General features: G+C 44.9%; 1 protein-coding gene across 1 annotated transcript in view; it reads left to right on the forward strand.

Moving 5' to 3' along the window:
• Positions 1-16,515, forward strand: part of GARNL3 (GTPase activating Rap/RanGAP domain like 3) — a 156,382-nt gene that overhangs the window by 100,747 nt on the left and 39,120 nt on the right. Inside the window, 7 exon segments of the mRNA XM_010367849.2 lie at positions 950-1,065; positions 2,945-3,049; positions 4,149-4,223; positions 7,937-8,048; positions 13,777-13,875; positions 14,239-14,355; positions 15,242-15,417. Coding sequence (XP_010366151.2) covers positions 950-1,065; positions 2,945-3,049; positions 4,149-4,223; positions 7,937-8,048; positions 13,777-13,875; positions 14,239-14,355; positions 15,242-15,417 — 800 coding nt within the window.

The raw sequence follows: 16,515 nt of genomic DNA on the forward strand, positions 1-16,515 counted from the left end.
GGTCCCCAGCTCAGATGGCTGGAGAGCCAGGCAGGGAGCATGAGCAAGGGAGGCGGGCTGAGCAGAGGACAGTCAGGAGCGCTGGAAGCTGTGACACACTTGAGAGCGTGTACTCACTCCATCCAGCTGAGTCCTTTCAGAGCATGTGCCATGGCCAGGGTTGCCAGATACTCTGAGTTTTCGAATCAAGCCAGAAAGCTGAAATTGTATGTGAAATTGTGCGAGTCTCATGTGTTCAAGTCCAGAGGATCATGCAGAGAGCAAGAAACAGATTTGAAACAGAGTCAGCAACAGAGTGGGTATAGCTACTGGAAGCTGAAAGGGTGTTGGCAGCATGGGGCTCAGGAAGAGAGCATTCACTGTAGGGGGCCTGTGGCAGGGAAGGAGCCACTAAAGACCTGTAACCACCAATTAGAGATCACTCAGCAGCACTAGGGACCCAGCTTGTAAATGGAGCCAGTCAACAGAGGGACTTTCATCAGAGTCATCAAAGACTTGGGGTGAAATGAAACAAAGGGCTAGGTTGATTTGACGTTGACAATTTGAAAGTAGAAATAGAAGAATTGCAGGTTCAAGGTGATGGAGAGGGTGTGTTGATGAGATGGAGTGTGGGGCCCGGAAGGACCAGGAGGGGTTGGTGCACTGAGAAGACAGGTGGCAGCTGGGGATCAGAGGATCTTGGAATTCCAAAGTGGATTTAGCAGCGAGGTTGAAAACTCCGAGATTACAGGAAATGGCATTTCAACAAAAATCTTGACCTTTTCCCTTATTCAGCCGAAATGAGGCTTTAAAATGGATTGTTCCAAGGTACTAAGCAGAAAAAAAAAACCTCAAACAAAAAAATTCCCAGTCACAGAACTAAAGAAAAGAACAAACATGCATAGTTTCAACTCTTGTGTGTGTGGCAAGAGATATCTTGTAATTCCCTTTTTAACTTGATTTATTTTAGTAATTAATGGTGAAAAAGCCACTTTGGAAACCCCAACATTTGCCCAGAAGCGTCGGCGTACCCTGGATATGTTGATTAGATCTTTACACCAGGATTTGATGCCAGATTTGCATAAGGTAATTCTGGGTCCATGGTCTTCTTTCCTTCTTATGGGGTCTGAGTTGAGAACACAAGTCTTCAAGTCAGCGATGAGGCCCTGGTGAGAAAAGCATAGGAGGCGCCTTGATCCTTGCTGTCAGGACTGTGCTATGGCCACCATGGGCTGACAGTCTCTCATTGTTACACAAGAAGGAAGGACATTGGGTTTCCATATACAGGAATGTGATTTCCAGAAAGCCAGGGCCTGTGGAAATCAAGGTGCAAACCAGGGACAGGGAGGTTGGGTATCAATCAGCAATCTCTGGAACACTGAAGACGGCTTTTCTGGGGGTGGCTGTTCTTGGTAATACTACTCAGCATTGCCAGTCCCGTGAGCTTATGGGTAGGCAAAAGTGGGATTGTAGAAAGAGATAGGGTGCTTTTTTTTTGGAGTTTTATTGGCCAGCCCCATATTCAGGCACTGAAACAAGCATTCCCATTTACTGAAGACCCAGACACTTCACAGGCCTGAGGCAGAGCCACACTGATGAGACCCAACACCTTCCTATCACTTCAGGTGCACATGTGCTCTTTTTTTTTTTGAGACAGAGCTTCTCTCTTGTTGCCCAGGCTGGAGGGCAGTGGTGCAATCTCGGCTCACCACAACCTCAGCCTTCCAGGTTCAAGCAATTCTCCTACCTCAGCCTCCCAAGTAGCTGGGGTTACAGGCATGCACCACCACACCGGGCTAATTTTTTGTATTTTTAGTAGAGACAGGGTTTCTCTATGGTGATCAGGCTGGTCTTGAACTCCCGACTTCAGGTGATCCACCCGCCTCAGCCTCCCAAAGAGCTGGGATTACTGGCATGAGTCACTGTGCCCGGCTGACCAGCACCATTTTATAGGCACTTCTTAACTTCTGCCTGGTCAGTGTACCCCAACTACTCACAGGGATTGGGCCAGGCTAACCCCAGGACCCTAAAGAGCAAACCTTAATTGGTAATCTGTCAATTCCCTAAGGTCAGGGAAGATACAGAGAGGGTACCAAGATGAGTAATGATGTCCTTCAAGATGAGTAATGATATCCCAGCTGAAGCATCACTGCCTGAGCCAGGCTTTCCTAGCCCCCCAGTTGAAGCCAGGTCCCCTGTTAAATGTTTTCATATACTTGCCACACTTCTTCTTCATGGCAGTGATCACATGTGCTAAACATGTCATTACTTAATCTGTCTTCTCAGTAGAATCTGTGCTCCACAAGAGACTATGTCTATCACATTCCCAGAATCTGGCAGAGGACTAGGTGCTCAGTCAGTACCTGCTGATTGAATGAACTTACCCCATTCAGTGACTACGGTTTTAAAGAGAACTAACATTACTAAGTATGCACTAGGCACTGTGCGAAGTACCTTACATGCAGTTACCTCATTTAAACCTCATAACACACCTAGGAGGCAGGTATTAACCACACAAAGACACCTAGATTCAGAAATTAACTAATTTGCTCAACGCGACCCACAGGGCCACAGATTTGCACAGCTCTGCGGGCACCGTTCTCATAGAATTCAGTTGGTTGTGTTCCAGGGGGTGCTGCTGTGTAAGATTGGCATCCCAGAGCTGTGCAATGTGGTGGCCCAGATCACACTATTAGTAAGTTAGTAAGTGATAGAGCTGCAGGTCTGCTGATTTCAAGGCCATGTCCTCAGCCCCCACGCAATGCTGGCTTTCCACCTAGTGACTCTGAATCTAGCATCTACCATGGACCTGGTACACAGCAGGTGCTCCATCAATGCTTATTGAGTGAATGAAACAGAAGGTAGAAATAGGACCATTTGGATAAATAGTTTTGTGCACTATGAGAAACCAGAAGATTCGACTTAACAATGTTTGTGGAATTCATAACTTTTTTTTCTTTTTTAGAACATGCTTAATAGACGATCTTTTAGTGATGTCTTACCAGAGTCGCCCAAGTCAGCACGGAAGAAAGAGGAGGCCCGCCAGGCAGAGTTTGTTAGAATAGGGCAGGTGGGTTTTCTTCTGAAACCTTTTCTGCGAGACATGTAGTTTTGAGTTCCATCCTAACCAGATGGCCCACGTGCAAAGACTTTGTTTGCCTGCTGCTGTAGGAGCTCTGTCATTTCTCTTAGGATTGTTGTGGCAACCATGAGTGAGATTTTTGAGAACCGAGTAGGTGCAGTTCTCTGCAGGTGCCACTGAGAGAGCAGCACTCTGCAGAGGTAGGAATGCTGCTGCCTCAAGGCAAGTAGCCACAGGGCCCAGCTCTGGCCCCTCTCTTCCACAGAGCACAGACCACTTGCCTGCCTCCTAGGGATTTTCTGAAGAGTGAGGAATCAATCTGGGAAATGTCTCTGGAACCCATGACTGACAGGAGGAAGCACAGAGTAGCAGTGGCACTGACAGAAGACTTGAATTGCAATCCTATGACTTGGAAACAATCCAAGTCACCACCAAGTTAGGTGGTGCCCAGTCATCCTTATTCCAGGCATTGGAGAAAATCACTCTCCTTTTGCCCTGCTCGCATGTGACACTGGTATTTCTCAGTTCTGGGAGGCGACACAGCTGTCTGCCGCAATCGCACATCACAGCATGGAGAAGGAGGAGTGCCCTCAGCTGCAAATAAAGTTCTGGCCCAAAAGTAGAAAGTTGGGCAAGGCAGGTGGAGAGAGGAAAGCTATGTAATCAAGGGAAGCTTAGAGGCAAAGATAGCTTTTTCCCAAAACAGGTGCATTATTACAAGGTTCTCAAACATTGGTTCTTGTTTAAAGATACCCAGACTTTATTTCCAGAGATTCTGATTCATCACGTTTGAGGCAGGACCTGAGAATCTGTATTTTTTCGATGCTCCTGGCTTATAAATCACAGTAATGATATATTGATTAATTGAAATGACAGAATGCATTTGGATAATTTGGGTTGGGACACTGTCATTAAGGCTTCACTATGTCCAGCTAACTTTAATTCTTGACTAACAAGTCAGTAGAGGAACCTGAAATGTTAGCCTGCAATTACTCCTGTTTTATTAAATTTTTGTCAAATCACAATTGTTTATCCTGCTGTACTTTTGCCGCCTGGTATGCTTTAATAGAGATCTCTGTTCTGTAAGGCACTAAAACTGAAATCCATTGTAAGAGGGGATGCTCCATCAAGCTTGGCAGCTTCAGGGATCTGTAAAAAAGAGGTGAGTTCATGATACTTTCAATTTGAACTTTGAATTCCCATTTTCATTAATGAAAAGATTGAGATACTTGGAAAAAGGTTTGGGAGCAGAAGGAAGAAGAGCATGTCTATTGCAGAGTCCTCAGGGAAAGCCCTAGACAAAATTGAGTGGCCATTTAGTGAGAGCCTCTGTGCTGCCATGGTATGTGCGTGCCTTCCCCTGCTTCAATGGAGCAGAGCTGCTGGAGGACCGATCTGGTCAGGCAGGCCAGGCTCCACAGGGCCTCTCAAGCTTTATGTGCATACACATCACCTGGACACCTTGACCAAATGCATGTTCTGATCCAGTAGGTCTGGGTGGGGCTGAGAGTCTATGTTTCTAACAAACTTGCACGTGGTTCCTGTGCTGCTGACCACAGACATGCTTTAAACAGCAAGGCTCTTGGGCAGTGTTGCTCAAGCTTTAGTGTGTATTGAATTCACCCCCAGAGTTTCTGATTGAGCAGGTTTGGGGTGGCACCCGAAAGTTTGCATCTCCAATGGCTTCCTAGGTGATCTTGATGCTGTTGGTTAGAGGACCACAGCTGAAAAACCACTGCTTAATCTACAGTTCACTCAGCCAGCCAAAAAATTATTTGGCTATTTATCTACATCCTGTTCCACTTTCCATGGGGGTAAAAACTAACTGATCATCAAGAATAGAACAGAAAAAAATACACAAATTATATTATGAATATGATTTTATATTGTAGAACAGTACCTCCATTCAGAATACATAAAAGTTAAATGGGACAGATTTACAGCACATCACCCATTATAAAAGCAAAATAATTATGAATACATTTACCTTACTGATAAAGATATAGATGATGTTAGCCTACGTGCTTTGAGGTCTGGTTTCAGGAAAATGATGAGCTCAAAATATAATTAACCCTAAAAACCACAACCAACTTCAGACAAGACTACTGGCAAAGCATCCTTCCCAAAGGCTGCAGCAGCTCTAGTGTCTGCTTGTTCCTGTGCACAGTAGGAATTTACTGTTTCCAAGCACATTATAGATACCAGATTCCAGTAAGATTTAATAACAAGTTCTTAGGCTTATATTAAAAACAGAAGTCTGTGGAACCATAACTTGTTCACCAGGTAATACCAGAGAGTGAGTGTCCATTGTCGAGGTCAGTACTTATAACCCACCCGCAGACCACAGACCACCCTCCGAGAAACTCAGCTCCATAGGGCCCCATGGGCTGCTGTGCAGTTGGCTTTGCAGAGGCCAGAGTCCCCTGCTGCTCCCAAGAGTGTTCTGTGCCCAAAGAACCCGGCTTTGCCCACCTCTTCAGCACTCATCATTTCATGAGCTGTGGTCATGCTCTTAGAGAGAGCCCAGGAAGAGTCTGCACTTAGACATGAAGGCCTGGAGACCACATTCTCACCCGATGGAATCCACATGAAGGCTCCCCCATGGAAGGGAGTCCAGGGCAATGGCAAACACTGTCTGTCCTCAGACCAGAGCAACTGTGGGGCCGGATCTGAGTTTGCTGCTGACACTGCACACCCTAGTATTCAACAGTTCCTCAGACCTCACATGGTCACTGGCACCTGTGAAAAGCAATAGACACCCTGCATGCACCCACCCATTAAAATGGGGCCAGGTGCAGTGGTTCATGCCTATAATCCCAGCACTCTGGGAGGCTGAGGCAGGAGGACTACTTGAGCCCAGAATTGAAGACCACCCTGGGCAACATGGTGAGACCCTGTCTCCAAAAAAAATTAGCCGGTCATGGTGGCTCACGCCTATGGTCCCAACTACTCAGGAGGCTGAGGCAGGAAGATCACTTGAGCCCAGGAGGTTGAGGCTGCAGTGAGCCATGTTCACACCACTGCACTCCAGCCTGGGTGACAGAGCAAGACCTTGTCCCCCCCCCAAAAAAGAAAAAGTTAAAATGGCACATACATGCAGCATTTGAGTACAATTTTGGGGTTTCACAGACCTCCTTGAGACCTCTGTGGATCCTGTAGGGCCCTTGGATCTTATGGGGGAAGAACTTCTTTCTGCCTTAGTGTTCCAAACTTGCGTCCTCTGGGCAGAAAACATATGGTTACTAAGAATTGGTTGTTCTGTGTTGGTGTTATCTAATGCTGATGTCTGTGTTTTCTCCCTATTGACATTTATATTAACTTTGCTTTTTTTATGTTCTCTTGGTGTAAGTCACAAATTCAGAATTGCCAGAAATTTTCTTGGGGAAATGCCATTTCAATCAATGACCTGCACTTGTTTAGCCTTTTTTCCATTTACAAAATGTTTTCACGTTCTTGAGGGGATCTTTTTAGAACATTACAAGTCCCATCTTAGCAATTAGAATATTCTTTTTGAGGCCGTGCATTTCCTAGAGGGAGAGCATCCTTTCCTTTTCTAAGAGAGCAGTAACACACAGTGTTTACCCCCAGCCCTAATGCTATTTTCAAAGGTGGTCCTCATTGCCCTTCGCTTTACCTTGAGTATGCGAGTGCATGTTTGCCTGGGTACTTAAGAACACACCTGCTGGGCGCGGTGGCTCAAGCCTGTAATCCCAGCACTTTGGGAGACCGAGACGGGCGGATCACGAGGTCAGGAGATCGAGACCATCCTGGCTAACACGGTAAAACCCTGTCTCTACTAAAAAATGCAAGAAACTAGCCGGGCGAGGTGGCGGGCGCCTATAGTCCCAGCTACTCGGGAGGCTGAGGCAGGAGAATGGCATGAACCCGGGAGGCGGAGCTTGCAGTGAGCTGAGATCCGGCCACTGCACTCCAGCCTGGGTGACAGAGCAAGACTCCGTCTCAAAAAAAAAAAAAAAAGAACACACCTACACGTGCACACACAGGCTCTACTACAGCCCCAGGTGGGACACATCGGGCCCTGATGCCTGATTGAGAGTAAAAGTGCAGATGTAAGACTTCAACTTGGGCCTGAGAATCTCTACAAACTCTTTGAGGCTCATCCAGTGCTTTGGAGGGAAGTTAAGAATTCTGTTGAAAATGTCCACAATTCTGGTGTGATTAAGATCATGGTACAGAATGCCTCCTACTCCACACATCCACATGTGGCTCTAAGGCTCCCCCTTTATGTCTGAGATGGAAATGAACTAAGAAGCGTTCACTTGGTATAGATATGTCATGCGGAAACCTGAGTAGCTCTGTTCACAGCACTTGCATTCTACAAACTGTTATTTTTTCTTTAAGATTTTGTCTCTTATGTGGGTCAATAAGCATTTTCACGTGAAAACAATATCAGCCTTTTAAAGCATCATTTATGTTTTACTAATCTGCTGAATCAGCAACACAGGAATCTGGCTTTCTTATAGAATAATGTGGGACTTCCTTTAATGATGAAACTAATATGAATTCTCTAAAACAGAGGCACCATTTGGCCCAGCTCCCAGGTGTTAAAGCAAAATGCTTGCTTAGAAACCGTTATAATGCATCAGTTGCCCCTGAGAAACATTATAATATTGGAGACAGGTTATAGTGCCAGAAACCTGTGAATTCACTCTTTTCCTATTGCATACATATTTGAAAGAAGACTTTTCTTCCTAAGAAAGGTAATTGAGTCCAGACCCCAGGGTTTGGATGACTCCGCTCCCACGGGGGTATCTGTGTTACTGTTTCAGGTGTGGTACTGTACATTTCCGTTTGGTGGGCTGCAGTGTATTTTTTCTGGTGCACTTATCTTCCGATGCTTGTATTGCCTCACAGCCGTGGGAGCCCCAGTGTTTCTGCAGTAATTTCCCTCACGAAGCCGTGTGTGCAGATCCCTGGGGCCAGGCCTTGCTGGTTTCCACTGATGCTGGCGTCTTGCTAGTGGATGGTTAGTGAGTAGCTGCTCCTACAAATGTCTTTTTCATATAACTTGTAGTAATTCTGAGTGACCACCAACCAACTCCCTTTGGACCATAAATGTGTGGTCTGCAGAGAGTTTAGCGAAGTTTTATTTCCTTATGAAATTAGAAAGCCCTTGTTTTCAGGGCAAGTAGAAGTAATATACTCTGAGCCAAGCATGCTGGAGGGTGGGCCATAGGTTCTCTTCCCAAAATATATGATGGGACTGTGGATATCAAATAACCTGTGAAAAGAATCTCCTTTTCAGCCAATACTTATTATCACTCCAACATTTTACTTTAAATCAACAAGGACACATTATTTAGAACCACTGTCTCAGGGACATTCTCTCTCTCAAAGTCTTAAAAAAAAAAAAAAAAAGATTTCTGATTCAAAAAGTACTGATTTCCAACACAAACAATAAGAATCTTAGATAACCCATTTTTGATGGATATAGAAACAAAAAGATTTTGACAGGAGACAGATTTCAGCTCAATATAAAATCATACATTCTGACAGCCAGATAGATCAGCCTGCCCGGGGAGTTAGTCTGTTCTCTGTCACCACAGATCAGCCACCGTTGCCCAGAGAGGGTGCAACTTCAGAGCAGGTGTAGACTCAAGGACGGTGTGGTCCCTTCCATCAAGAGTCCCCTTTAGATTATTCCAGACCCTGAATGAATGACAGAGGAGCCAAACACTAGTAACAAGTTGTCTCCTGGGCTTCCAAGGGAGCCATAGGCACAGAAACAATGTCTTCAAAGGGCATTTCCTCGGACTGCCCAGAAACAGCTACCCAGTCTCTGGTTACCATAGTGACATTTTGTGAGAATCCCAAAGCCGCCACTGTGAGAATGACATAATGGCCTAAAACTGGAGCATCTTCCCATCCCTCAGTACAACCTATACATCCTCCCTCCAGCACTTACTGGGCACATTTACCAAGCACCTGCTGTGTGCCAGGGCCCCATGCCCGGTGCCTTCTGAAGTATGATAGGAAATGTGAGCCATGCTTCATAATGGATCTATTTCTGACCTCATCTGTTATTTTGGATATGTGTTTCAATTGTGGCCCATAGTCATTGTATCTATAATGAACTTAACAAAAGGCAGATAATTTAAAATTCTTAAATTTATAATTTAAATTCAGTATATAATTTTTGAAATTACAAAATGATTGGAAACTGTGATCTTAAAGAAAACTCAACCTCTATGAGCCTTGAGTTTCTCTAAATTGGGGATAATTTTTTAAGATGCTGAAAAGTTTATAATGATGAAAATTGGTGAAACAAAATGGGATGATGATCACAACTACAAGGAGGGGATTGTAGGGGCTAAAGTTATCTGTATTAAGTGTTTACATAGTGGTTGGCACATAGTAGTAACTTATTAAATGGCAGCTATTATCTTTACTATGTCTCTATGAAATTGCTAAGAGGTAATAAAATCCTTCCGGGCGCAGTGGCTCACGCCTGTAATCCCAGCACTTTGGGAGGGCTGAGGCAGGCGGATCATAAGATCAGGTGTTTGAGACCAGCCTGGCCAATATGCTGAAACCCCATCTCTAACTAAAACAATACAAAAATTAGCCAGATGTGGTGGCGGGTGCCTGTAGTCCCAGCTACTTGGGAGGCTGAAGCAGGAGAAGCACTTGAACTCTGGAGGAGGAGGTCAGAGTGAACCAAGATCGCAGCACTGCACTCCAGCCTGGTGAGCAAGACTCCATCTCAAAAAAAAAAAAAAAAAAAGTAGGCCAGGCACGGTGGCTCACACCTGTAATCCCAGCACACTGGGAGGCCGAGGTGGGCGGATCATGAGGTCAGGAGATCCAGACCATCCTGGCTAACACAGTGAAACCCCGTCTCTACTAAAAATACAAAAAATTAACTGGGCATGGCGGCAGGCGCCTGTAGTCCCAGCTACTCAGGAGGCTGAGGCAGGAGAATGGCATGAACCCGGGAGGCGTAGCTTGCAGTGAGCCAAGATCACACCACTGCACTCCAGCCTGGGCGACAGAGCCAGACTCCGTCTCAAAAAAAAAAAAGAAAAGGAAAGAGAAAAAGAGGCCGGGCGCGGTGGCTCACGCCTGTAATCCCAGCACTTTGGGAGGCCGAGGTGAGTGGATCACGAGGTCAGGAGATCGAGACCATCCTGGCTAACCCGGTGAAACCCCATCTCTACTAAAAATACAAAAAATTAGCCGGTCGTGGTGGTGGGCACCTGTAGTCCCAGCTACTCGGGAGGCTGAGCCAGAAGAATGGCGTGAACCCGGGAGGCGGAGCTTGCAGTGAGCCAAGATCACACCACTGTACTCCAGCCTGGGCGACAGAGCGAGACCCCATCTCAAAAAAAAAAAAAAAGAGTAGGCCAGGCTCGGTGGCTTATGCCTGTAATCCCAGCACTTTGGGAGGCCGAGGCAGGCAGATCACCTGAGGTCAGGAGTTTGAGGCCAGCCTGACCAACATGGAGAAACCCTGTCTCTACTAAAAATACAACATTAGCTGGGTGTGGTGGTGCATGCCTGTAATCCCAGCTACTCGGGAGGCTGAGACAGGAGAATTGCTTGAACCCGGGAGGCGGAGGTTGCAGTAAGCCGAGATTGCGCCACTGCACTCCAGCCTGGGCAACAAGAGTGAAACTCCGTCTCAAAAAAAAAAAAGTAATAAAATCCTTAGATCTTAACAAAAGTGAAACAACAACAACAAAAGGAATTTAAAAAACAGACTTTAGAGGTTTAGTGCAGTCTGTAGTTTTATTGATGGACAAGCTGAGGCCTAAATAAATGATGTGAGTTAACCAAGATCACACAACTGGTTAGTGGCACATCTGGAACTAGTACCCAGATGTGATTGTTAGTCCAGGACTCTTTCCACTAAACCAACTACATTATATTAAACTCTACCAATGTCTCCAACACAGATTTCAAAAAATATAGTCCTGGGCAAATAATTATGAAAAATTTTGCGATTTAAAGAATGTTCACTCCTTCCCTTTTGCCCTTTTGGGAAAGAGAAAGCAGCCTTCATAATGACTATTCGTAAGCTTGCCTAAAACCGAAATACTCTATTTGAGTTGCCTCTATTTTTTTAAATGCAAAATCCAAACCAAAATTACCAAGTTCCTTTCTGAAATTTTTATCTTAAGGATCCAAAATTTAATAGAAATGTCAGATATAAGGAGTATTGTGATTTGCCAGGAAATTCTTTCTTCCAAATTTGAAGGAAGTCATCTTCGACAGGATGGTGGGTGTAGCTGTTTATACCCACCACTGGCTTAGATTTATGATTTGAATTAGTTTTTTCATGTCCTTATTGTACGATGATGCTTCTGTTTGTTTTTGCTTAAAAAAAAAAAGAAGAAGAAGAATCTTCAGGGCCTTCTTTGTATTTCTTGTTGTGCTTTTAAGCCGCAATTCTCTTATTTCTTTGTTTACCTTTTTCTTGTCTACATTTAATCATATTATGAACTGTTGCCATGAGTGAGTCCATCCATTTTGTTTCAGACTGAGTTCCACTCTATCCCATTAGCCTTTGCTTAATTTCATTAGCTGTATCCCTTGAGAGTCTACTCCTTTCAAGGTCATTATTAAAAATCAAGGTCTTTTGTATCCTAAGTTAGCAAAACCTACTTTGAAAGGAAACTAAATACTGATTAAATATGCTCTCACCATGTGTTTTGGTTTTGCAGTAACAGAAAAGCTGGTTCTAAAAGATTGTTCTTCATAAAGAGATTACAGGAAGGAAAGCATTGTCATCAGTCAGTCATTAAATCCACCTGTCACTCTGTCAGATCCTTGCCTCCACTTCCTTCTTGTGTTGTACACAAACTTGTTCAGCCGTCTGAGAAAGACTGGATGGAGAATAAGTGCTAATTCACTCTGTACATAGCTCGGCAGCTGTACAATGTATACCTCTGTTCCTATGTAAAATGAAGGGCCTCTGTCATTTATTAATTCCTTGGAGTGTTGTTGCTGCTGTAGCCGCATCTCTATCCACTGGGATATGGGGCTGCTCCAACATCCCAGTTTATGTTCCAACACTGGTGAAAAGCATGGCTTTGTCCTTGCACCGGCTTGGGCTCCACATGCTGGAGGTGTGATCTCAGACAAGTCATTAACACCAAGCTTCAGGCTCCTCCTTTGTTCAATGGGAATATTATAAGTTCCTACCTAATAGGGTCATTGGGACATTTAAGTTAAACATATGAAACCCTAAGCGTTAGGGTCTGGCATAGAGAAAGCCCTTAGTGTATGTTACCTGTCCTTGCTGTGACTGCTGTTCTCCCACAAATGGAATAATTGTAGTTATTTAGCCAACTATGATGATGGGTATTAGGGTGATCATCCCACATTTTGAAAAACTAAGTCTGCCCCAACGGAAGTACAAAGACCCTGAGAATTAGTTCCATTTTGTGGAAGCCCAGGGTAGAGGAGGCAGAAAAGTGGTTGATGAGCTATTGTAAAATTTGCATTCACCCCAATATTTAAGAGGAACAAGAGACAAGCCCTAGATGTAATACTAAGCTTAGCTTAGTCTGTGCTCTGACAAATCTGAGCCCTCACAGGCCTACAGGAATGGGAGCTCCTCTCCCTACGCGGGGGACAGTTATTAATCCTGATAGTGAAAGCTCTGCTCCCTTCTGGATACCATCCAGGAAGGGATGAACTCCCAACCACACTTAGATTTCTGGAAAAGAAAGGATCCTCAGAGCCCCTTGCTCCTAAATTTTAATTAAACAAACCCAACCCTGCAGCAAAGCATTTGCAGAATAAATGCAGGTGAAGAATGGGCCAGCCACTTCTCCTGCCCCAAATGTCTCCACCATCCCGGACACCTCTGCCTTGCCCTGATTCTGCCATCCATCTCAGAACAGACCCTTCTGCTTTCGGAACTGAATGGAACAGCCTTAGTAATTCTTTTAGCCCCCTGTGTCCTCGGGGCCCCCAGGAGCAAAGTAATTGTTAGCAACTTAGATTCCCAGTAAGTAACCTCAACAACAAATCCTGTGTGGAAGTGCAGTGTCTTGAACCATCCATTTACCAGAGATTTCCCTGAGCATTCCCACTTCAATTCGTTTTTCCTGCTATTTTGGCAATTTAGTTGATACTTCTCTTTATTTATGTTTTTGTCTAAAAAGGAGATTTCGTATTCCTTTGGGAAAAAATACTGAAAATGTATAGGCAAACTACTATTGCCACAAACACAGGACATGTTAGGGTAGAGTGTGTTTGTATTTATCTTAAATCCAAAAGGAAATTTTAATTTTGCTTTCTTGAGATGTATGCAATATGACATAAGATATAATGTAATTTCAAATATTACATAAAAATAAGAAAATACTTGAGAGAAATGGCTGCTCTTTTTTTTTTTTAACTTGGTGTTCAGGCCTTTGGTACAACCCTAGTAAAAAATGGTATTGAGAGATGTTGCTTTTTCTTTGATGAACACAAATAGGGTTCTCATGCTTCTGCCGCTATGCCCCCTATATAGAGTTCGGAATATAGAATTGCCTATGGGAAGAAAGCACCAGTAATTGTTCCTGAGCTAGGAGGAGAATAGTGCTTGAACGTATTGTGTAGAGCTTATGAAAGCCCTAGAAGCTGACTTCCTTCCTTGCCTAGAGAGAACTTGGGTTCAAAACTACCCACAGGCACGTTCAGTGGGTTCTGGAAAGCATGGGCTGGGTTGCAGTGATGGGTAACCAGGTTTCCTTTTCCAGATGACCTTCCATCAGTGTCCGTGTTTGACAGAACTCTGCCAGTGAAGCAAATGCATGTGCTCGAGACCCTGGACCTTCTGGTTCTCAGAGCAGACAAAGGTGGTATCCCCTGCTGGGTGGCATGCTGTGGAGGAAGGAAAACAGTTGTCTTCTGTGGCCCACACCACAGGTCGCCGGGGTCTGACTGCATAGGCTCTGCCAGCTGTTTCCTTTCCTGATGCCCAGTGCTTGGGATCCCTCAGTGGCCCCTTTGTTCTCTGGGGAGGGAAGCCTTGGCAGGGGGCGGTGGGGAGGAAAGGGATGCATACGTAATTGCTTTATCGGTTAAAAGTGGTGTCGGGTGCCTCCCAAATTCCAGAACATCTCCAGTCCTAGTTTTCCTACACAGTCGGCCCTTGGAGGCCCTTCAGGTCACCTTACTTTTCCATTTAATCTCCTCCTCTGCCCTTTTTATGTCACTAGGAAAAGATGCTCGCCTCTTTGTCTTCAGGCTAAGCGCTCTGCAAAAGGGCCTTGAGGGGAAGCAGACTGGGAAGAGCAGGTCTGACTGCAGAGAAAACAAGTTGGAGAAAACAAAAGGTGACTTGATAGATTGGTAGATTCCATTCAATTCATTTTTTTCCCCTCATGCTGCCCAGATTTTGCTGAAAATAAAAATGAATAGGAATTTGATCTTATTAGTTTGTTTTTTGTTTGGAAACATCACAAAAATAGCATCACTGTTTCCATAAGAAGCTTGAAAGCCAGACAAACACGTTGAGGACTAGAAGAAATGCTAGGCCTTGCATAACAGGTTCTAGAGATGCGTTAAACTCTGTTAGCAAATCTGTTACTGAAGAAATGTTTAGACTTTGGTTCCTGGAGCTCTCATTACTTTAATTGATGCCATGTAGTAGGTCTGAAGTTAAGTTCACAAACTCTAGAATATAGGAAATAGGACTTCCTTTCCTTTCCTTTCCTTTTCCTTTCCTTTCCTTTCGGCAGAGTCTCACTCTTGTTGCCCAGGCTGGAGTGCAATGGCACGATCTCAGCTCACTGCAACCTCTGCCTCCTGGGTGCAAGCGATTCTCCTGCCTCAGCGTCCTAAGTAGCTGGGATTACAGGCGCCCACCACCACGCCCGGCTAATTTTTGTATTTTTAGTAGAGATGGGTTTCCACCAAGTTGGCCAGTCTGGTCTCGAACTCCTGACCTCAGGTTATTCGCCCACCTCGGCCTCTCTAAGTGCTGGGATTATAGGTGTGAACCATTGCACCCAGCTGGGAATAGGATTTTCTTAATTTTCCTGTAACTCAACCTAATTTTAATATCTAGTCTCCGTTTTGCCTAGTATCAGAAATATTCTTAGTCCATTCACTGAGTTACGCTTAATTTCCAGGATTCCTAGGTATTGCCAAATTATCAAGGCCTGGGGGCTTCCACACCTGCATGTCACGTGTAGGGCATCATTTCTTTCTTCTGCCCAGGCTGCCACCTGTATGCTATTAACACTCACCACAGCAGAGAGCTGAGGATTGTGGTCGCAATTCGGAATAAACTACTTTTGATCACAAGAAAACACAACAAGCCAAGCGGGGTCAGCAGCACCTCATTGTTATCTCCCCTGTCTGAGTCACCTGTGGAAGAATTCCAGTACATCAGGGTAGGTTTGCTCTTTAAATCATCTATCTCCCCGCCAAGGTGCCGTGAGGCAGACTCTGTCCTTCCACCCAGGGTTTGTTACCCACTGAGGTTGTTCCACTGTTTAGTAGCCAACTAGGGAAACCCTCACCCTGGTGCTCTTGTTTCCCCCAGAAGACTGAAGCTAAGGCCCATTGATTCCAGTGAATATCTATGGGTACTGTTCTAGGTACGAAGGACACAGCGATGACCAAAATAAAGTCTTCTGATGGGGTTTACTTTCCAGTTGACAGTTAACAGAAATAAGCAAGTAAAGCTATGATGGCCGGCAGAAAGAAGTACTAAAATTAAATATAGAGGAGGGCCAGGGAACAAAGGATAGTGGAGCAGGGAGTTGGGAGAGTCTGTTTCAGAAAGAATGTCCCAGGAAGCCCTCTCTGAATAGGTTACCTCTGAGCAGAGATCCAAAAGAAGTATAGGAGTGACTGATGAGGATATCTAGGGAAAGGATATTCCAGGCAGAGGGAGCAGCCAGGCAAGGGCCCTGAGGTCCTATTGAAGGCACAGTCAAGAGCAGAGGGAACAAGGCAGGCAGATCAGAGAGAACTAGGAAATATGCTCTTGAGCCCTCAGGCCATTGCAAAGACTTTGGCCTTGACTCTGAGTGAGATGGGAAATCATTGGAAGATTTGAAGCAGAGAAGTGGCATGTTTTGAAAAGATTGTGCTGGCTTCTGGGTAGAGGGGAGCTTAGGAGGCCAAGGGTGGAAATAAGAAGGCCTGCAACAAGACCAGTGCAGGATCCTGGCAAGAAAGGTTGGTGGCTTTGGTAGCAGGAGAGATGGGAAGAAGCAGTGGGCAATGCTTTCCTGCTTGCCTCAGTCAGCAGGATTTGCTGGGAGATTGAAGGGGAGCCTTGTGAGAGAAACCTCCTCCAGGCTCAAGTTCCCTCCCTGATGCCACCATCTCTTATCTTTTAAAGACTAGGGTACATTAAGGTATGGAACATATCTAACACTGGCCACTGAGATGGAGTATTTCTACTGGTGAGCTGAGAAGTTATTTTTTGCCTAGAGTTAAAGCCTTTTGAATTATGCCTATGAATTTCTGCTAATGTTCAA

The sequence above is a fragment of the Rhinopithecus roxellana genome, chromosome 16 (genome assembly GCF_007565055.1).
Source record: "Rhinopithecus roxellana isolate Shanxi Qingling chromosome 16, ASM756505v1, whole genome shotgun sequence".
NCBI classification, from domain to species: Eukaryota; Metazoa; Chordata; class Mammalia; order Primates; family Cercopithecidae; genus Rhinopithecus; species Rhinopithecus roxellana.